General features: G+C 40.5%; 1 protein-coding gene across 3 annotated transcripts in view; it reads right to left on the minus strand.

Annotated features, from left to right (window-relative positions):
- The window catches only part of arhgef10la (Rho guanine nucleotide exchange factor (GEF) 10-like a), a 151,351-nt gene that overhangs the window by 107,583 nt on the left and 21,641 nt on the right, over positions 1–22,127 (minus strand). Inside the window, exons 4-12 of one of the 3 annotated variants that reach the window (XM_037770926.1) lie at positions 16,145–16,305; positions 13,371–13,442; positions 13,150–13,277; positions 10,400–10,495; positions 9,563–9,671; positions 8,342–8,442; positions 6,480–6,557; positions 3,882–4,061; positions 2,610–2,726 (exon numbers count right to left, since the gene is read on the minus strand). In XM_037770926.1, the coding sequence (XP_037626854.1) occupies positions 2,610–2,726; positions 3,882–4,061; positions 6,480–6,557; positions 8,342–8,442; positions 9,563–9,671; positions 10,400–10,495; positions 13,150–13,277; positions 13,371–13,442; positions 16,145–16,305 (1,042 nt within the window). Of the gene's footprint in view, positions 1–2,609; positions 2,727–3,881; positions 4,062–6,479; positions 6,558–8,341; positions 8,443–9,562; positions 9,672–10,399; positions 10,496–13,149; positions 13,281–13,370; positions 13,443–16,144; positions 16,306–22,127 lie in introns of all 3 variants that reach the window. The other 2 variants (XM_037770916.1, XM_037770937.1) reach the window with 2 other exon arrangements.

Below are 22,127 nucleotides of genomic sequence, written 5' to 3' on the forward strand. Positions count from 1 at the left end.
TCTTACTGTACAAACTGCAATGCAATAGCATCTAGCTGTGACATATGAATCAGGAACATTTTACTTTGTTCTGTAAGATACATTTCTGTCAATGTCACCTACCTCACGGAGTAGAATTGCATTTGTTGCTAGGCAACCTTATCAGCATAGCAAGAAGTCTCAGCATTTATCGTTATGCTGGAACTGATTGAACTGTCCGTTATGCTAATTCTGGGTTAAAACCCTTGACACCTACTTTTGATGTCAAGAAAAAGTGGAAATGGCCAAGACTGGATATGTCACTGGACCTGTCAAGTGGACACTTCACCTCCACAGCTGACGTAGAGACTAGATTAGGCCCATGACACTTCCGGCAGGTTCAATAATAAGTCCTTCCATCCAAGCACCAGCTGCCTCCACATCGGCTCTCAGCACTGAACTGCATAATGCTACAATACATTTCTAATACCACTAACTTCTAATAACCAAATAGGATTCTGAGATTGCCTGGATTGTCTGATTTGCTGTTTCAATATGCTTTTTCAGTGTACAAAAATAAATGCTGCTTGGACAATTGTAAACATTTATCCAGAGAATGAGAATCAATTTGCTTACTTCTTCTATTCGTTCAAAAACAACTGATTTACACTGAACTCACCTAGATGCTGTTCTGCAAATGCAGCTCTCATATTACATGGTAATGTCTCCAAACTGTATTCAAACCCTGAATTTAATGGCCCCTATCTCCGTAAATCTGCCTTACGTGCTTATGGTCATGTGCATGTAGTCAGTGCCTCCGCAATGTTTTAAAAGCAACATAATGAAGTCTGTCATTGATTCAGTCTGTGTCTCGCCAATTTATTATTTGGTTTGTCTTCACGTTGCCAGTGAGAGCTGCAACAGGCAGCGGGAGAGACAGAGGAACGTTTCAACAGAAAGGAAGGGACACATGTTATCTGGAGTAACACGCAGGGCTGTCAGCTGTGGGATCTGGTTCTGTAAATCAGCATTACAGCTCAATGATCCAGGTCGTAGTCATGCATGAATGCTCAGCGCTCAGGGGAATTGTTAAACTCAGCACATTTAAATAATTCCTTGGCAATCTGCATGCACCCTGGCACTATTTTTCCTTGTTCGTGATCTCTAATTAATATCAGACACATTAAGTAAACAGTACAACAGATCTTGATTGTCGGGTTGTGGTAAGTTGTCAAATCTCAACTTTCCATTTCACATAACCACCAAATTAATTAATACCAATTTCCTATTTATTCATTTTTTGGTGAATCAGCCTGCATGGCATTCATTCATTTGGAGATTTCTCCATTTTTTATGATAAAACGCATGGGAGCTTTTCAAGATATACTAAAGAAAACTGAGTGCATAGAACAGCCTACAAATACAGACCAGTTACTGTCATATTCTGAGAATAATCATGTGATTATAAAATGAATACAGGACATTAAAGAAGACCGATTATGCTTTTGTGCTTTTCCCCTTTCCTTTAGTGTGTTATGTAGTTTTTCTGTGCATGTAAAAGGTCTGCAAAGTTACAAAGCCCAAAGTCCACACCAAAGGGAGTTAGCTCAAACAGAGCGTTTGAGACAGAGGTAGAAAAGAGATGCTGCAGCACAGCCTTAGAAAAACTAAACATTTTGTTTTACATTAAAGCAAGTAAACATGTTCTTGTAGAAACCCAAAATACAAGTATACACCTGAAAATGAGCATAATAGGTCCTCTTTAACAATGTTGGGCATTTCCAGGGTTAGAACTAGTGCAGTGGATTATACAGTGCTTCAATCTAAATGCCGCCATAAGTGGATACTACATTCAGTTCAGGGCAGTCACTTTATTATCCCAGATGGGAAACTTGATTTGCATGGTAGACAATAAAATTTCACAAAATCAAGACACACTTTAAAGGGGCTCAATACAGAATTCAGAGCACATCTATTGCTTCAAAATGGCTCTCAACATGAAGGCGGATGAGCTGGTGGCTTGCAGCTAACGGTGCTAACAGCACGAACAATGCAAACAACGGCAACGGTGCTGACAGAGCAAACAGTCTTTACCTGAGGGGGGAACCGGAGGGTGAGTGATACACTTCCACGATGACGCAGTGGGTCGGGATAGCATTATCAACTGTAAACCCCAACATAAGCGCAGTGCAGAGCAGTGGCGATTAGCTAGCCAGTGGGGCACAACAGAGAGACTTACATGCACTAAAATGCACCCGCAGCCGGCCCGGCTTTGTCAACAAAGCAAGAAGAAGCTCTAATTACACACAGAGGGAGAGCGACTTCATTCTCTCCTCAGGTAGACATTACTCTACTATATCTTTACATAGCAAATAGTTGTTTGATGCTACATTAATGCTCTTTAATACCATCTAATCTAATGTAAATAACAATTTTGTATTTTGTGTAAATAACCACCTTTTTACACATTTAATTATTTGTCTGTCTCTTTGGAAACCTGAGAAGTATGCATTATTAAATCCTTTAGCTTTGGGGCTTTGCAAAGGAAAACAAACAAATGAGCTGAAACACAATTGGGTTACTTTGATTTGAAAATTGAGAAGAAAAAAAAAACATAAAAATCCATATTGTGCCGGTGGGCTGAAGCTCACCTTTAAGAATTCCAGAAAAGCTGGTTTGGAGATGCACGCCTTTTTAATGAGCGCCATGGCGTTGGTGAAGTTGTTCACATATTCGCTGTATACATCCAGCACCATGGACTTGGAGAACTGTGGAAACAGAAACAAGCATATGTATCTGAATTTGTAACAACAGCCCTGTGATAAGAGGGTCTGCTGCTATGCCATGTCTGATTATTTTGTCTTTACACCGGCATCCACAAACACAGTCATGTCATTTCTTCTGACATCTTGAATGTTTGGCTAACTACCCTATTTGCTAGGCGACCCATAGGTAATTTCAATGTAAAGAGAGGCAAGAAAATGGCCATTTAAGTATAGTACTTATAAAAAAAAATTGGTTTGTTTACCATCCCAGCTACTACAACACCCTTCACAAGCCATTTAAGAGCTTGGGCAAAGAGGAATGAGGTGGCCGTGTGTGAGAGTGTGAGAGTGGGGGGGCGGGGGGTGTCTGTTGTGCGGTAGACATTTATTCTCTCTCCTCAATTAAACCCACACCAGGCAGCTGATAGTGGCTGATGGTTTGAGGAGTGGTGGGGAATTAGCAAATCGTATGAAGGAATTAACCCTCCTCGCTTGCACCTTCCTTCAGGATCCTGCTTCTCAGATATTACTACAAGATATTACCTGCATTGCCACATGAAAAAAGAGCAGCTCAATGAGGAGTGCACAGTCCCAGCACCTTTTCCTTTTTCCTGTGTGCTCTCATTTGATGATAGGTCTTGGGATATCAATGGAACAGCCCTATAATGGCCAGCCAGGGAGGAGAGGGTCGAATCAGCTCCTCTAATAGGCAAATAATGAGCGGACCTTATGGGCGAGCACTCCCGCAGAGACTCACAACAGAAAACTCACATTGAACGCTATTATTCTAATGCCAAAAAAATTGTAAACACGTATCCCAGAGTGCATTGGATGCAGTGGAGATATTCATCACAACTGTAATTGATTCTATGTTTGGGGTAAACTATCCCTGTTTGCTATCCCTGTAGCTCATTATAACTCTGAGAGCGGAGATTATGTTATAGATATGCCAAGAAAAAATGGAGTTCCTTTAACCAGAATGCAAGTGTTTGATTGCATGTTAGACAGGAATAAACAAAGAACGCACACACACACACACACACACATACACATATATATATATATATATAGAAGGTGGCAAATAAACCTCCAGTTTGCATTTCCATTCCACAAATATGAAGATGCGTACCAATAACATGCACATGCACGAACACTAACCGAGGCGACAAATAAGTCTCCGATTTTCTCGCTGCTGTCCCACTCGGCCACACGTGACGCCAGTGCAATCTGAAACATGGAGTGGCACTGTGTGATCTCCCTCATTCGGTAAAATATAGGCCGGATCTTTCTTGGACTCAAGATGCGTGGATCAGCTTCCATCAGCGGTCTCTGGTATTCCTGGTGAGATTGTGAGAGAAAATTGGGTTTATATTATTGTCAATGTATGTGTGTGTGTGTGTACTTAAGATGAATCAGCAGTCCACCTTCCTTAAGCATCTCTTCTTTTCAGCAGCATAAATAGACAACTGAGGTATAGCAGACAAATAGCCCAGGAATCCCAGGAAGAAATGCAGTCATGGTGTCTGGGAGCACATGAATCCAAAGGATTCACACACAAAACAAGCATTTGCCACTAGCAAACATGTTCAGAAACTCAAGGTGACTTGTAATCATAAAAGCCAGAATAATAATGTCAAAAAAAGCAGCTCCCAACTGAGTTCCAGATGCAAAAAGCAACATGGTGAAAGGCATTGATTGATTCTTCAGTCAGCACTCATGGGGATATAAGCATAGCCTACAGAAATGAGTTGACAGGCTCTTTGTGGATAATGTTCTTTGTGGAAGACAGTAAACAGGACTTCTTTGGATCACAACATGCTGATATATAGATATTGTGTACGAGCCATACGTGAGAGATGAAAACACTATTTAACACTAAAAATGAATCTAATTGAACAACAGTGGTGGTAGTGTTGCACTGTATACCAATAATAGAAAGGCATGGCAATAACTTGTCGTTAAAACAGTACGATACCCCATTTTATTAGTTCCGGTACTTTAAGAATGACAGTGTTTTAACACAAGCCGTGAGTTGCGTCGATGTGCGACAGCAGGGCTTTGTGTGTGTGTGTGTGCAGCGCTCTGCTTCAGATGATGACATTAGGATTGGGACCGTGCGGGAGCAGGCTGTTATAACTTTGCTGCTGGTGGGAGCAAGCGGTCAAAAAATAAAGTGTAGTGATAATAAGAATGGATGAAGTTGAAAAGAAGACTAAAGCTGTGCTCTGAGCTGATGTCTATCAGCAGAACCCCCTGAAAAAGAACAAGGAAACTAACAGCGCGGCACTAATTAACAATCAAATGTACCGATAACATTAGATTCACCATCTTTTCTGAATCTATCCGAGCATCTCCTGTAATTTGGCAAACACATAATTCACCAAAAAGCATGTGTTACAGTATTATTTTACCGTCTTTCTCAGTAACGTGAAATGGACGGAGAGGAAAAGCAGTGCGGCGAGAGAGACTCTTTTACACAACATCGACACAACACAGCGCTTTCTACAGTTACTGTGGTGTCTTCCTGATTTTAGCAGCTTTTGCGTCATCAGCTTCTCAAAGAACTTCATCTGAACTTATTATAATTTTGTGTTTTTTTTGTTTAGGAAGCCTCTCGCCGTCTACCGTGCTGGAGTCTATGACTGTTAGTAATGTGCGGCTGGGAGCTGATTTACAAAGCCCTATTAAACGCTTTTGTTTAATAAGTGATATTAGAATCAGAAATACTTTATTGATTCTCAGGGGGAAGTTACAGTTGTTCCAGTTTAGAATGAAAATATGTATAAACAAAGAGAAGTTATAAGAAAAATAGAAATAAGAATAGAGATGGAATATTAATGTGTATGCATTGCAAAAAATAAATGCAAATATAAAGTTAACTATCAAAGAAATCCCAAACTCAAGTATAGGGGACATCAGATTACTGCATACCATTATATTTTTTTAATTAATACATTTTACATTTTTAATTAATAAAAATAAATTAAGTTCCATGTTCTGTCATCTATTATTACTTTTCCTGATGTTTTACATTTTTGCCCTGTCATCGTTTCAGTATCGGTATCGATCTATTTTGGTAGGTTATCGTAATTTTTGTTGGATGCTTTGCAAATCTTATCTCTGCAAATCAATCACAGTGACTGAACCATCGACAGAACGAACATGCCCAGGCAGTACAACACGAGTACAACTGTGCAATTTGTTTTACAGCAATAATGAAAACCCTAAATGTAGAATTGTGCTTGTGGCTTTTCATCTTTTTATGTTATCTGTCTGCTTTTACCACTCGGCTGGACTCTCTTAAATAACAAGAGAGATTTCAAAAAGAGCTAAACCTCCTTGAAATATCACACGCAATCATGTCACTCGACAACAAAGGTAGCACATCGTATCTTGACAGTGAAAGATTTTGCAGTGCATGAGGAAGCCATTGATTGCTGCTGATTTCATTTCACTAGGCTCCTCTTATTTTGCTGTGATGAGGAGATAACAAGACTCCCTTTCCCCACTAAAAAGAGAGATTAAAGAAGAGAGGCTGCACCCCATCTCGCGAAAGCCTGACAGTCTCTCTCTCTCTCTTTGCATCTGCACAACGCCGCAGAAATGAGGAGGGCTGTTTTATCAGGATTATTTATGCTGAGACACCACGGTAATTTGATGGATATCACCGCTTCTCTTTTCAGTGTAATTCCTAAAAGCTGAATGGTGAAGATATTGCATGTGGCAGAGGAGGACAACGGGGACTGAACAGCTCACCTGCAAGATTCTCCTGAGAGATTCCAGGTAGCTCCGCTCGCTCTGAATGATGGAGCCGAGGATATGGCGTCTGACAACCTGCGGAGACAACAGACCAGTCAGGAAATCTAGCGCTAAGAGGACATGATGGGGCTGCGGCGTGCTGTATGCTTTCAGTTAAGCACGCCGCATTTGATGGATTGCACTATAATCACGTGTTTGTCGCAGAAGGAAAAAGACTCAAAGAGGAGTACGTCTGTTTGAACAAGGCCTCCAGTTCTAGCTGTTAAAAAACACACAGCTTTTCCAAATAGGATAAAGAGAATAGAGCATATAAAATACTGAAATAACAAATGACTGGCAAATGACTTGACATGCCTAGAGCCGGATTTCAAGGCTACCGGGTACAGAATAGGTTCACATAAATGCAAGAGGTTAAAGGTATAGTTCTGGTGTTTTGAAGTGGGGTTGTATGAGGTACGTATCTATAGTCAGTGTATTACCTACAGTAGATGAAGGTCGGCAAGCGCCAGTTTGAAGAAGCAGACAGGAGTTACTGCACGGAATCAAAGCAATGTACTGCTGTGGACGGGCCGGCAGCGAAATGTGTTTTAGCCTCCTAAAAGAAAGGCTCACCTAAAAAAATCTATATCAGTTTAAGTGTACGCTATTTTATTTATTTTAGAACTGAAGCCGTTATCTATGGTCTTGCCAAAGCAACTAGACTCCATTGAAAAGAAATGTATTTTAACCTCGCAGATCATGGGAGTTTCTGGTCTACCACTGCCTCGATCGGGTTATTGTGTGACTTTGGTTCGTTCAGATTCACCAAGGTCACACAATAGCACAAACAAACTAACCGATCAAGGAAGAGGTAGACCAGCAACTCCCGTGCTCTGCAAAATAAAATTGAAGTTTTTTTTAATGGAGTCTATCTCTGCGAGAGCATAGATAACGGCTTCGGTCCCCCGTCCCCAAAGGCTGTCTGACGGCAAGGTAAAGTGGTGAAAATATTCAAAATATAGCGTACACTTAAACTGATATATATTTTTGTAGGTGAGCTGTTCTTTTTAGGTGACTAAAATAATTTTTTTCTGCTGGCCCCGTCCACAGCAGTACATTGCTTTGCTTCCATGCGGTAACTCCAGTCTGATCAACCATCATCTACTGTAGGTAATAAACTGACTATGGATAAGTACCTCATACAACCCCACTTCAAACATCAGAACTATTCCTTTAAGTGCAGTAAATGTTCTTGCATAGAAAAGAATAATTAGAAATGTTGCAAGCTGTATGCGCAAGATAATATGCTTGCTCGTAAAGTCAGCATGTGTTCGGTTACTGTGAAGATAGCTTCATTTAAAGCATTTTGTAACCGCTGTATACTGCCCACTGGTGGCGTTTTTATAGAAAAAGCAACATGCTAGCCTAGACGTGGCCTAGGATGACGGCATGAGATTGCTTCTTAAACTTCCACGATGGTGTTGTGCCAGACAAATGTTTGTAAATGTCAGTGTCACCACCTGCTCAGCCATGATTTGAAATCTTATGTACCGATATACAGTATGTACACGCTCAGTCAGCCATGTTCTCATCCAGACTGTGTAGCTACTGGCGCTCCAGTTTGCATGGGTGCGCAGTTTGCTGATTTCTGTTTTTTTTTTTATATGAAGAAGCTGATTATGTATTGCTATGTATTAGCTGTTTTTTAAACTTTATTTTATTGAATTTTTGTATATATTGTATTTTTATTTAGAACACTATGACCTTCTCTTTGTGTCCTTAATAGATTATCATTATTATTATTATTATTATTATTATTATTATTATTATTATTATTATTATTATTATTGTTAAATGGTTGCAAAAACTGTTGGGTGCACCTGGTGGTTGGTCAGCCCCTCTGGCATGGGGCTCAGCTGTGGTGGAGGATGCTTCATTTCTGACACAGCGACATCCAGGTATCCTGCATCATCCTCCTCTTCTGCAGACATTCAGATATAAAGAAGGAGAAACATAGGGAAAGGTTAAAAAGAGAAAGAGAGTGTGTGTGTGTGTGTGTATGTGTGTGACAGAATGAGACAGAGAGGGGAAAAACAGAAAGGCAGCCTTCAGATCTCACTGCAGCTGGAGAGACATTGCGACACACTAAGTTTATTACCTCGAAAATATGAAGAGATTTCTATATACTCTCTCAAAAAGAGCGAGAGAGAGAGCTGTGGAGGAAGGAGTGAGAGAGAAAGGCATAGAGGCCTTCGGAAAAAAAAAAAAAAAAAAACTTTCAAAACAATACTGTAGGAGTAAAGGAAGCACACAGAACCGTGTCTGCAAAAACACGATCCAACACATTCTCATCTCCGCATTGGCACAAAGACGTTCGACAGTCTCAAAAAAAAAAAAAAAAAATCCCCACTTCACCCGTAACCATAAAGACACAGAGACCAAAAGCTTCCACCGTTCCAATTAAAGACTTTGGAATGATAACAGAGGATTGGTGGAAAAGAAATATAATGCCGTGCAGATTTCCCTCGATCAACACCTAAAAATAGCAGCACTGGCCTCTTTACCTCTTTGTGATGGCTCGGAGATTTGTTTGAGGCGTGGGTCTGGTATCTGTGGTTTATGGAGCTGCTCGATACTCCATTAATGGATGGTAATCTCTCTCTATTGTTAGGCGAGGGTTCCTATAACACACAACCTATATTGTGCCGCATGAGTTGCTTCATCCTTCTCTTTCTCGCACATCAAAAACTTGACTCGACCACGTTGCCTGTCTTAAAACTGAGAAAGCCTGTCTGTTTTATTTATTATAGTTATTATCAGTGAGATCTTTCTTTTTTTTCACAGTGCTTTCATTTCTCCCTGAAGGGATTTGTATAAAGAAAAAGTAAGACTTTCTACTCTATCTGCCTCAAACACTACTTTGGCTTGGCTGGCTTTTTGCACACAAGCCTGTAATTCAAAGAGTCAAGTGTAAGGAGTTAAAACCCAGACTTCATAACCAATACCTATTATTAAGAATAGCATAGCTTTCATCCAAAAAAAAAAGAAAAAAAAGCCAGCTGACCAACATTTACAAAGTTTTCAGACATCCTTTGCATTACCCTGTTGATCTTTTCTCTGCAGGAAGGAAACTTTCCGCATGACGGCTATCTTGGTCTTTTCGAGCCCATCCTTCGTTCCGCTCCTCGCTGCCTTCATGAGCTGCTGAACCTGGTTGGAAGGAACACACAGAAACGACGGGGGAGCGTTAGAGCACGAGGAAGGTGCCATGCTGTGGAGACTTGATAACCTACGGCGCTCCTCTGGAGGGAGATGGAGAGAAGTGGCGCTCGGCGGGCTCATCACGAATCTCGCCATCTGCGACTCCCTGTGGGTCGCCGTGCAGCCTTCTAATCAGAGAGTCTATGAGCATATCATCGGGAGATTATGGTAACAGAGTGAGCTCCACATCAGAGCTGCGTTGCTCAGCGTGGGAGAATTCAGTTGACCACAAACTCCACCCTGAGCATCAACAGAGGCCCTTGCAACCAGACTCCACAGACCAGGAATACACACGGAGGGTAGTATTTTTAAATGATGCTACTTCAGGAAAGTAGGTCATTAATTGGGGGCAAGTTGCACTGGTGTTTATGGAAGTAAATACGCAGAATATTATTTAATAATTCATGTGTCCCATAAATGCATCTTGATGTTAAACCAGGCAGGGAAAGAGAGAGAGAGAGAGAGAGTCTCAAAGCAAAGTTACAGTCTAGAGGAAAGGCTGAGAAGGATGGTGCAAAGAGTCAGTTAAGCCTTTTTGAGTCAGCTGAGCACACAACGCAGCATATTTCAGCTCTGGGTGATCATCAATCCTATCGACAAACATCTAGCAGAGTGATCTGAGCTCTGCGGAGAAACAAGTGTGATATAGCGGTGTTCGCTTGCTGCCGGAGATATACCTTGATGTCATAGTTGTGCTTGCCAGACAGCCTCATGGCCAGTTCACGTTTGGTCCTGGCGCACCGATCCCTCAGCCGAAGCACTTCAGGAGAGAGCTACAGGTGTTGGACAGGGACAGGCAGGGCATGGGGAGGGGGGGTCGCAGGTTGCGTTTAACCACAGAAAGCAAAGAGAGGAGGAAAAAAGTAGGGGAGAGGAAACAGAAAAGGGAAATGGAGGCACAGTGATCAAGGCAACACAAGCAACATTGGGAATTAATCACAAGCATAGAGAGCGAAGGCTTGGAGCACAGCTTTGGTCAAAGGGGTGTTATTCTGCATGACGGTGGTTCCCAACCTTATTTCCTTTAAGGCCCCCCTACTATTATCAAAGAAAAGCATATTTTCATATTTTATGACCAGAAAAAAACAACAACTCGATCAAAATCTTAAATTTGCATGGATGATGAATGATGCGTCGAATTTTGTCTTTTTTTTATTAAATCAACTTTCTTTAATGAATATAGCTCGTCCATTACATCAACATAAATAAAGTGATGACGTCTTGATGGAGCGCCGAGCACCAAGCGAATGCAGATACATAATATGATCTTTTTTTGTAATGACTAAAGCAATTTACAGTAACAGCACTAGAGCCGAAATAGATTTTTTATTAATGTGTTTTAGGGTTGTCGACGCGATAATAACACATTTTTTTGTGTGAATGAAAATGGGTACCCACGAGTCTCCCCTTTACAGACATGCCCACTTTATGATAATCACATGCAGTTTGGGGCAAGTCATAGTCAAGTCAGCACACTGACAGCTGTTGTTGCCTGTTGGGCTGCAGTTTATCATGTTATGATTTGAGCATATTTGTTTATGCTAAATGCAGTACCAGTACCTTCTGGATAATATCTATCATTGTTTTGTGTTGTTAATTGATTTCTGATAATAACTATATACATATATTTGCATAAAGCTGCATATTTGTCCACTCATGTTGACAAGAGTATTAAATACTTGACAAATCTCCCTTTCAGGTACATTTTGAACAAATAAATATGTTTGATTAATTTGTGATTAAACGCAATTAACTATGGACAATCATGCGCTTAATTGCGTTTGAATATTTTAATTGTTTGATAGTTGTGGTTATATAAATGTAATTTATGATGCTGTTAGATTGCTACTAGACTGCCCCATTAATACAGGAGCGTGCCTCAATTTGTGTGCGGCGAGCAGAGAGCAAACAGTTTTTTGACCGCAGTGAAAATGTATTTTTTGAAAGGCTAAACGCCAACAAATATGGACTGAAGAATAGTTCGTTAGATAAAAAGATGTTGTGAATTTTTGGAAATAATTACATCTATCTTTCTCCAATAACTGTTGACTTTTGGACTTTTGGACACCCTAGAGTTAATAAGACATATTTGGATCACATCTGTTACAAACAATCCTACGCAGCCACGGTGCTCAATACACAGACGCTCACAGGTTCTGGTGAGGACAAAAAATATATAATTTTGATAAATAGTTTTAATCTAGTTTTAATAAGTGCAGACTTTAGTATAAATTATCCAGTGTGTTATTATGATTTTAGTTCTACATGGGCAAATCTAATTTTGACAACCTCAGAGCAGACAAATCCTGTCGTACCCCCTGTGATCTTTGACGCCCCCTTGAGGGGGGTGCGGACACCAGGTTGGGAACCACTGCTGTATGAGACTAACGGACACTGATTTATAGAAGGATGGGGGGGTGAGGGATGCAGGCAGTTTAGGGCAATTATTAACGAAGCCGACTCTGTCACAGCTCTCACAGGCTGCTTGAATTAAGCAGTAAACTGAACAAGAGAACTTCAGGTAGACTTGGTGAAAAATTAATCGAGCGAGACTAATTAAAAACTATGTGTTTTTGATGAAGGCTGCGCTTGCCGGAAAGTGTTGTCTGCCCCTAATAGTCAAGGTTTCTTCATTAATTGTTCAACCAGTGCGGCTGAATCCTTCCTTTTGTTCAGTGGCCTGGGACAAGAAAGCCAAGAGGACTGTGGAGGATTTTCACACCACACCTTCCTCCCTGTAATTACCTCAGCAACTCATTTTCACTCCCAATACAACAACCTTTTTTTTCCTCCCTCCATTCTCAAATTTACCTTAGGATTTTCTTGGATTACAATGGAATTATATCCATACAAACACCTTCAATATGTAAAAATATGTAAAGAAAGGTATAAATCTATACATTAATAATGATTCAACTCAGCAAAACACTTTTTTTATTAGCGTGACTCCAAATTTTCTCTATGACTGCACGGGTGCATGCACGTTAAAGGCTGGCCAAGCCTAAAGGAAATGCAGCACAATGTGAATGTGCACACAGTGCCATCATGTGGAAGACTGACACTGTGTAGCCGTGCTGCATCAACACTGATGAACAGCATCCTTGGCAGAGAAAGAGGCGAGGAGATCTGAGGCTTTTCAAACAGAAATGCCTCTTGTTTACTTTCATCCGACAATGAAAGTTTAAGGCCTAGACAGCCTGTTATGCATTGTTCGTGTTCTTTATAGTTTCCTTCCGGTTCTATACATTAATAAAGACAACTGTGCCAGAGGAGCAGGAGATGAATTATTCTCCTTGATTATTTTTTTAAGTGCTGGAAACCAACCAAATCAACCTGAATGATGATGATGCCATGTAAAAAAGAAACAGAGATGATGATTTGTGTGAGATAAAACCACATATCAGGCATCCATCCGCACTAATACTACCTTGCTCCGTGCCGGCAGTTTGGTCTCGTTATCAGACTGTTCGTCATAGCTTTCAAACTCACTGGAGCTCCATCCGTTGTCTGCATCCAGAGGACCGACGTCTCTCTGAACGTCTTCGTAGATCATATCTGCTAAACACACAACACATTATGAAGCTCCGCATCAAGATTCACGACTGCACAAACATCCTTAACAAACATAATTCTGTCACAGCTACTTACCGTCGTCAGGAGAGATGGGGTCCTCACTTGGAACATCGTCGTAGATTACCTCTGAAGCCTCCGCGCACAAAGCTGGCAAAGAAAACCAGAAGTTAACAATCGCTGTTTTTAAATAGAAAAGGAAGTGGTGCTTCCTTTATCTCCCTTTCTGTTTGATAGTCGCACCTCCTGTTGTTAGATCACTCTTTTACATTTCTCCCCCCAAAAACAACACGCACAAAGACATGCATACACAGCTACAAACTACATCGCCTGAATCCTTTTTGGCAAAGCAGAATAGATAAAAGACGCCAGATCTTCTCGCCTGTGGTTAGGAATTTACACAGCCTTTCAATATTTACATACTTATTGTATCATTTGCATTTAAAGGTCTCCCTCCTCGGGGAGATCTTGACACATCGTTCGCGCATATTGCCGTAATGGTTCTGTCCGTGACGCAACATGATTGCATCCAGCTTGTTTGAGCTATTGACCCATTCTATCTACACGCTCGGCAGGATTTGTCATTAACTGCTTTGAGAGTGTTTCAGCCTAATTTAGCTCAGTGAGCTTTATTGATTTGGTTTTAAACTGTGATTTGTCTGTAACACTTTCTCCTAAGCCCCGAACAGCAACAATCACTGTTTTCAATTAATCTGATTGGAGATGTGTATTCTGGCATGGATTATTCGGCAGAGTTCAGTCTAAAAAATTTGAAATAACCTTGGATGCAATCCAGGAGATGAACAAAGAGCAAGTGTTTTTCTACAAAAGAGGATTTGCTACACAAGTGTTCTTTATATATCACTCACTTTCCTACGCCTGCGCATTCAGAAAGGATTCAGAATAGAGAGGGAAAACAGCTGGATTTGGGCTATCAGCCTGACGACTATCAGCATATCTGCAAAGTGGCTGGGCCTCTTGGGAACACAGCTTGTTATTTCAAACATGGTAAAGCAGAAGTTCCTCGCTGTGTTTTCTTACTTTTATTTAACTTTTCTCTACAGCGGCACAATGACACTCTAATAAACTCATCCATAGGTCCCAATGACACTGCAGGCAATCAAAAAATACACTGCACATTATGAACATAGTTGTTGAAAATGTGAAAGAAAAAAAACAAGTATTTAATTACATCATAATGTGCCATGACCACAATCATGGAGTGTAGGGACATGATTGCGTTTATAAACAGGAAATACTTAATTATTCATAATGATCCATAGAAAGTACATTTGGTCGAAGTGAAGCAGTCTTTCTACACAATAAACAATGTTTCCCTCCACAGCAAGTTAATATGCAAAATACTACCTGGAGGTCTGGTGTTTGAAAACTAGAAGTAAAAAGTACCAAATGGAGCATAGCAATAGATTTCTCATAAGTTGTATGTCCAAATTGCAATATTTATGTTGTAGCGGGCTCAGTTTTAAACCTAGAGTGAAGATAAAACCTAAGGAATCCATTGGTACCAACCTGGCTCGTCATGGAGGAGGCTAAATACCGCTCCAAATTTACGTTAAATCTTGGCGACAGAAAACTGGCATGGCCATTTTCAAAGGGGTCCCGTGACCTCTGACCTCAAGATATGTGAATGAAAATAAGTTCTATGGGTACCCACGAGTCTCCCCTTTACACACATGCCCACTTTGTGATAATCCTGTACAGTTTGGGGCAAGTCATAGTCAAGTCAGCACACTGACACACTGACAGCTGTTGTTGCCTGTTGGGCTGCAGTTTGTCATGTTATGATTTGAGCATATTTTTTATGCTAAATGCAGTACCTGTGAGGGTTTCTGGACAATATTTGTCATTGTTTTGTGTTGTTAATTGATTTCCAATAATAAATATATACAGACATTTGTAAGAAGCAAGTATATTTTCCCACTCCCATGTTGATAAGTGTATTAAAAACTTGACAAATCTCCCTTTAAGGTACATTTTGAACTGATAATAAATGTGCGATTAATTTGCTATCGATTGACAGCCCTAGTTGTTTTATGTCAACTTCCTTTTTCCACTTTCTGTATTATAATTGCAGATATCTAGGAGAGAGGTTTAATATAATTGCATTATTCAGTTGGTTTTAAATATACTGTACACGTTCAAAATGACAGCAGAGGCCTGTGTGAAAAATACATCAGAAGAGTGGGACATAAAAATTGTCGTGTGGCATTGCGGGACTCCTTTACATCTCTCATTTCTGAGCCACCTTCAAATAACGGCAGCACTGCTGACTGAGTCGAATTCCAAAAGCAATTTTCCCTCATGGAAATGGCTCTCTATTGATCCTCATCCTGAATTAATTGGATTCATGTCATGTCTGTGTAGAAATCAAATCACGCCAGAGAATGTGTGCGCGCGAGCCAGCGCGTATTGTGTCGTTATGTGTTTGAATGGAGTGTATTTGAGCGCACGGATGTGTCCGTTACATAATGTGTGTCTGACCTCTTTCACCGTAGAAATCAATGAACCATAAGATGACCGTAGGCTGTAATATGGTGTTCTTGCCACCTGTGATCAAGGTCAAGGGATGCAATGTGCGGTACTAACAAAATACTGGTATACAATTTATATTGCCGGTGTCATTATGGTGTGGTCCGCGGTACTGTTTACGCAACTCTGGAGGCCCAATTGGTTTTCTAACAGATCTGCCCGTGATGTGAACACTGTAATACGCAGGTGGAATGAGCCTGAATCCCAAGGCAAGCTTAAATTTAATCTGTTTTGGTCTGAAATTGAACCCTTGATCTGCAATATAAGGTGCATCACTTCCCTGTCAATACTGAGTTCTGTACCTTCAGAGATGTCCCTGGAGTCGGAGCCCTCCTTGACGATTTCTTTGCCGTGGTCTCCTGAATCAGTCAGCGTCTCCGCAGCCGGCGGCGCCACAGGAAGCACCCGGAGCTCCTCTCCCACACGAGGAGCCGAGGTACTGGGCTCGGCTGCTGCTGAGGCCCTGGAAGGTACCCAAATATTGGCACAGTTAAAGTAACACTGAGTGCTGTGCGCCTCATTACGAGTTAATTTCAGCGAGAGGAAGGGGAGGCAGAGTGGCTGAGAGGTGGGGGGGTCAAAATAGTTCTTTGCTATCCAAGCATGCAAATGCACACTCCCTAAAAGTCTGACGGAAGACATCTTCCTGCTGTCAAATTGTTGTGATATTTTTGAGGTAACCTTTTATGGAAGTAGGAACATTATTTTTCCGCATGTTGGGCAGCTGTGGGTTTTTACCTCCATCCAGGAGGCTGTCTTGTTTATTTGATAGTTAGCAGAGATATGTCAAACCCATGAGATTTCAATTCAATTGTCTTTAGCTAGAATTATACTCCGTACATGGACACTATTCACAGTGTGGAGCAAAGATTTTTTACGTAATTACTCAGTATTGTAATATAGGCCATTTTTAAAAAACTTTTTCACAATTTTCACTGCACAATGGAATGAAAATTATCAGGCACATGAAGTCGATGATTGCCTACCTTTATGTGTATTTTGATGCAGTTGTGGAGGCAGATACAGATCAAACATTTCAAAACATTTTCCACATACATAACACATTTCGAGGATTGTCCAGCATTGGCAGAGGTACTGTATGTGCACTCTGAGTGCTTCCTTTATCTCTAATTTTATGTTTTATATGTAGGCTTCACAGGCCCTTTTGTCATGAATATTTTCCATCCAGACCATAGACATAGTCACCCTTTGGTTTGTAGATTGCGGTTTTGAAGCCTTGAGTTCTGCATTTTAGCTGTCACCATCTTGGTTTTTAGCAGCCAGAAGTACAACCGAAAACTGAATAAGAAATGTTATGTCACAGTTAACATTCATGAAGTGGAAACACACTGTGAAAGGGTGACATTTTTAAGACGAAAACATGGACAACTCCCAGACTGGACACCGCTGAGTTAGCAACCTGTCATTCACAATGTAGCCACACCCTAAAGCATCCCCTGCTTTATTGTCTATTTGACTCTAAATGGAACCATAATTTACTAAATGAACATCATGCTGTATTGAAGAAGACTTGAAACTAGCGATTGAGACCATAAAAATATATTTACAATTTTTACTGAGGTAATACATCAAGTGAGAAATAGGGTCATTTTCTCATAGACTTCTATACAATCAGACTTCTTTTAGCAACCAGAGGAGTCCCCTGCTGGCTGTTAGTAGGAATGCAAGTTTACTTCCGCACTGGCTTCACTTTTCAGACACGGATGTTGCCCCCTGACCCAGACAGGACCTTTAGAGGAACTGATAATGTTCAGAATCACAGACTGGATTTCACTAAGTAATTATTTGTGACTACAATTTCTGCCACTTTTTTCCCCTTTAAGTTGTTATAATAATAGTGACAACTTGAGCTGTATGTGGGATAAGTTGCTGATCTACTTATTCAGAAGAACTTTTGCAAGGCCACATGTGTAAAGATGAAATACAATCACACCCACTGCTTGTTACTTGATATACTTCACTTGCCCCTGAGCACTGTCAAATCATTACCTGTCATGCCTGCGGCTTACCATAATCACAGCTAGCTTTTTGAATGAAAACATGCCCCGAACCAGCTATTAAAAACACCGTCTTACATCACAGGGGAAAAGCTTGTTGACACAGCTATCACATGGCCTGTGTTGATGCTGCCAGTGAGGGATGTCCTCCCCCACATGACTGATAATATGACAGGATCCAGCGTGTAGGAGAGTCCCATATACACTAATTAAATCTGTGCCTCTGCTAAACACCTCAGCAACGCTTGCAATGCCAGCAGCAGATATTCAGAGTGATGGGCACCTTGCAGACAAACAAGACGTGCCAGAAAAATAATGTGCACAAAATGCCGTAAATTTGGAGCTGTTGAGGCGGCAGCCTTGCAGACTCTTACTTTACATTAAAGTGGCAATGGAAGTAGACTATCTGTATTCAACGATCTTGAAAACCATTATCTTTTCTTGTAGGGTACAGCACCAGGTGAACCGTGTATTATGAGCCAAAAAGAAAGGAAAGCTTGCCCAGAGCAGACAAGGATAAAAAATAACAGTGGGTAGTTTGTAGTATCTGTATTACTGTACAGAATACTGATGGGTAAGATTCACAACATGAGAATGATTTAGATGGTTTAAAAATTAACTAATAGATATCACCATGATTTATGTATTACAAGTTTCTGAAATGTTATGTTTAGATATGCAAATGAGGCATTGTCTTATGAAATATGAGCTAATTTGCATACATTTCCAGAACTGAAATCTGAACATTGGACAAAGCCAGGTTCAAAATTATTAATTAGTTTCATTTTGTTGAAATATTAAAGTGAAAGGTTTTTATGAAGGGAACTTTGGATATCTCTTTTTATCACTCCATAAAGCAGAAAATACTGTCAACAGCCATTAAAAAAATCCATTCAAGCCATTTTTTCAGGGATAAAATGTTCTATAACTGAATGACATATGAAAAAAAAACCTCTGTAAACAAACCTTCAGAATATAGATAGGAATGAAATTGGAAAGTTTGGCGGATGTAAGTGCTACTGAAGTGGAGATTTCTGGCTCAGTGTCCGAGAAAAACCTCATTTTGAGAAAACAGCCTTTAAAAATATGGATTATAAAATTCCATACATTTTGCAAGACACTACAAGCGTTGATTACTTACATAAAGACAATTGTTTTTTGTATTACACATTTTCTGAAATGTTATACTTAAATATGCATATGAGGCTTTATCTAATGCTAACTTTTGATGAATTTAGGAGGAATCTACAGATGCAAAGAGACAAAGTCCAGCAAAATAAACACCTAGATGTGTATTTTGGATGTTTTCTTTCCACTAGTCTGAAAGAAGACATGTTATGGAGGCAAAATAGCCCAAAATCTCAAAATTGACCAGTGTATGAAAGACGATGTTTTTGCCTAAGGTGTCTCCCCTTAAAAGCTATTTCAACAAACAGTCTGGTGCTCCAATCTGGTCCCAAATTTAGGGGAATTAAAACGTGACATATAAATATAATAATGTATGTAGATGTAAAACCAATCTAACTTTATATAAATATAGTCCTGGTTGTGGTTGTGTTTTTGCCATGCTCTCCCTGTTGTGCTATAAATGCCCACCACACATCTGGAAGGAGAAGTAATGCCCTGTCAACCTGTCATATTAGAGCTACTGATAGTAGACGTTAGATTTTGCGGTGTTGTCAAGCTGCAAAAGACTGTAGAGAAGTATTACTCTGCTGCATTCTCTATGATGCTGCGTCATTCATCTCAACCTAAAGAACAAAAATAGATCTCAACCCACATGAAAACACAATAAAGAGCACAATTTGTCAACACGTTTTCTTACAATAAACTGGTCTCTTGTCATTAAAATTGCTTGTGTGGAGAAAAAAAAGAGTGGAGCCAGAACAATAGCGATATGCAGCTTGTCTGCCTGACTGTACGCATTCATGTCAGGTGTGACTGATTTGAGCAGTGTAGCTATCGATCCAGGCATATCTTTGCGCACTCCTTCACAACTTATCTGTGCCTATGAGCCCCTAGTGAGTCGTATAGCTCAAGGAGAGAAGCAGGAATCATTTTTCAATGCAAATGACTTAGCCTGGGGCAGAGCGCAGCCTAAAGCGGAAGCTGCCTGAATGCAAATCTCACACTTCCATCTGTTTCCATTCCCTTCAGCTACTGTGCTGGGGCAGCGCTACCTGCAAGAGCTCCACCTGTTTTTGGCCCCTGGTCTCTCTCGAGCATAGCTGTTCTTTATAACTGCACCAAGCATTGTGCTGACCATACTGATGGAGCTCTATTTGTCCTCAGGTTGTAAATCTCCTCCACAAACAACTGCCCAGTCCTCACATCGAACCGTTCCCACAATGCAACCCGGTGTTACTTCCCAAAGTTATTCTGTATTGACAGAATCTTAATTAGATAGCACTCCAAGTATTTGGTTCATGGCTGTTTGTATACACGTTTTGTTTTTAACGCTTTTACAGTATCACCTTTTCTTTCTTTGCTCTCACAGCACCTCCAACTGAGTACAACAAGGTGAGAGGGGGTCTGTGAAAAATAAATGTGTTCTGTAAGCTACATTAGATGAGGTTTTTTTTTCCACAAGGGCAAAAGTCTAAAGTTCTGCAAGGCAGCGAAAGGGCAAAAAAGTGAACTCGAGCAAACAAAAAAACTTCGATGAGGGAGAAAAAAACAGTTGAAGTAAAGTTATACTCACTAAGGTTAGAGCTCTGTGCACATAAAACAGAAGATACGTGTCACGTTGTCATGGTATCTTTTGTGTTAATCTCTTTTATTGCGGAGGTCTCTCTGTGCGATGCGTTTAATGAAAACTATCTGTCAAGGGGTAAGAAAGAAAAAAAAAAGTGAAGTCAGAAGTAAATGCCGGCGTCAAACACATAAAACTCGCAGGAGAGATATGCTGCCTTGAGCTTAATAGCTGTAACGAGCTGATGTGCTGTCATTGCAGTGTTAAGAAAAACCCATATTTCTGCAATAAAACAATCGCAAAGTAATTTTGGCAATATTATTCTAAAACTGCTGACAGATGTGGTGGATGTGCTGACAGTCGTAACACCTTGATGGTGGAAAGTGCTATTGATAGCTCTTCTTTAAAAGGCAGACTATTGACAAAACCGATGTGGAAATGTGAACTCAGCAGAAATCTCCCTGCATGAGAAATTGCCAAGACCCCGCTGTGACTCTGTTGCACACACACACACATACAGTATGCAGTCATTCATGCACTCTACACACACATACACACACCTGTGCACACACACAAGCCCCTCTTTTCAGCACAGGAAAGCCCACAGGAATGCAAACCCTGACGTCCACTATCAGGAGGGGTTTCTGAGCCGCTTCCTACAGCACAGGTGGGGGGGCCTCACTAAAACCAGGGCCCCCCGCAGAGAGGCTGTAGAGGGATGAGTCGGATGAGATCTGAACCAAAACATATTTCTTGAAGATTTGTTATAGCTTAGAACATTATGGTAAATCTCATGACGTTAAACAAGCAAGGAAAGGATGTAATTTCACTTGTCTCTGAACTGCTTTAGTATGGTGTCCACTATCTGGTGGTTCTGGCACTTCAGATTAGATCTGCAACGATTAATCTATTAATCGATTAGTTGTCAACTATTAAATTAAGCGTCAACTGTTTTGATGATCGATTAATCGGTTTGAGTATTTTTTTAAGAAGCAAAAAGTCAAAATTCTCTGATTCCAGCTTCTTAAATGTGAATATTTTCCGGTTTCTTTACTCCTCTATGACAGTAAACTGAATATATTTGAGTTGTGGACAAAAAAAGACATTTGAGGACGTCATCTTGGGGCTTTTGGGAAACACTGATCAACATGTTTCACCATTTCTGACATTTTATAGACCAAACAACTTTTCTATTAAGAAAATAATCAATAATTATCAACAAATCAACAATGAAAATAATGGTTAGTTGCAGTTCAGATGTTAATGTGCGTCCCCTGTATGAAGGTGGTATAAACTTTACAGAAAGAAACTTTATTTCAGTGTTTATTTCATTTGCTTCGTTCTGACTGCTGAAGTTCCACTTCCTCAAGGCATTAAATATTAAATAATGTCTCTCAGATGCAGAGCCTCGGTTCAAGCGAGCTAAAGTATCCTTTGGAAGAACGAAGTGTCTATCGGCTCCGGTGCTGCTGTTCTGTAGGTGACTTTGACTGGTGTCATCCCCGTGGAGGGCGGCCGGCAAAAAGATGGAATCAATAAACTATCACATTATCATTTATACTGTGCTGAGGCCTT

The sequence above is a fragment of the Sebastes umbrosus genome, chromosome 1, assembly GCF_015220745.1.
Source record: "Sebastes umbrosus isolate fSebUmb1 chromosome 1, fSebUmb1.pri, whole genome shotgun sequence".
Classification (NCBI taxonomy): Eukaryota; Metazoa; Chordata; class Actinopteri; order Perciformes; family Sebastidae; genus Sebastes; species Sebastes umbrosus.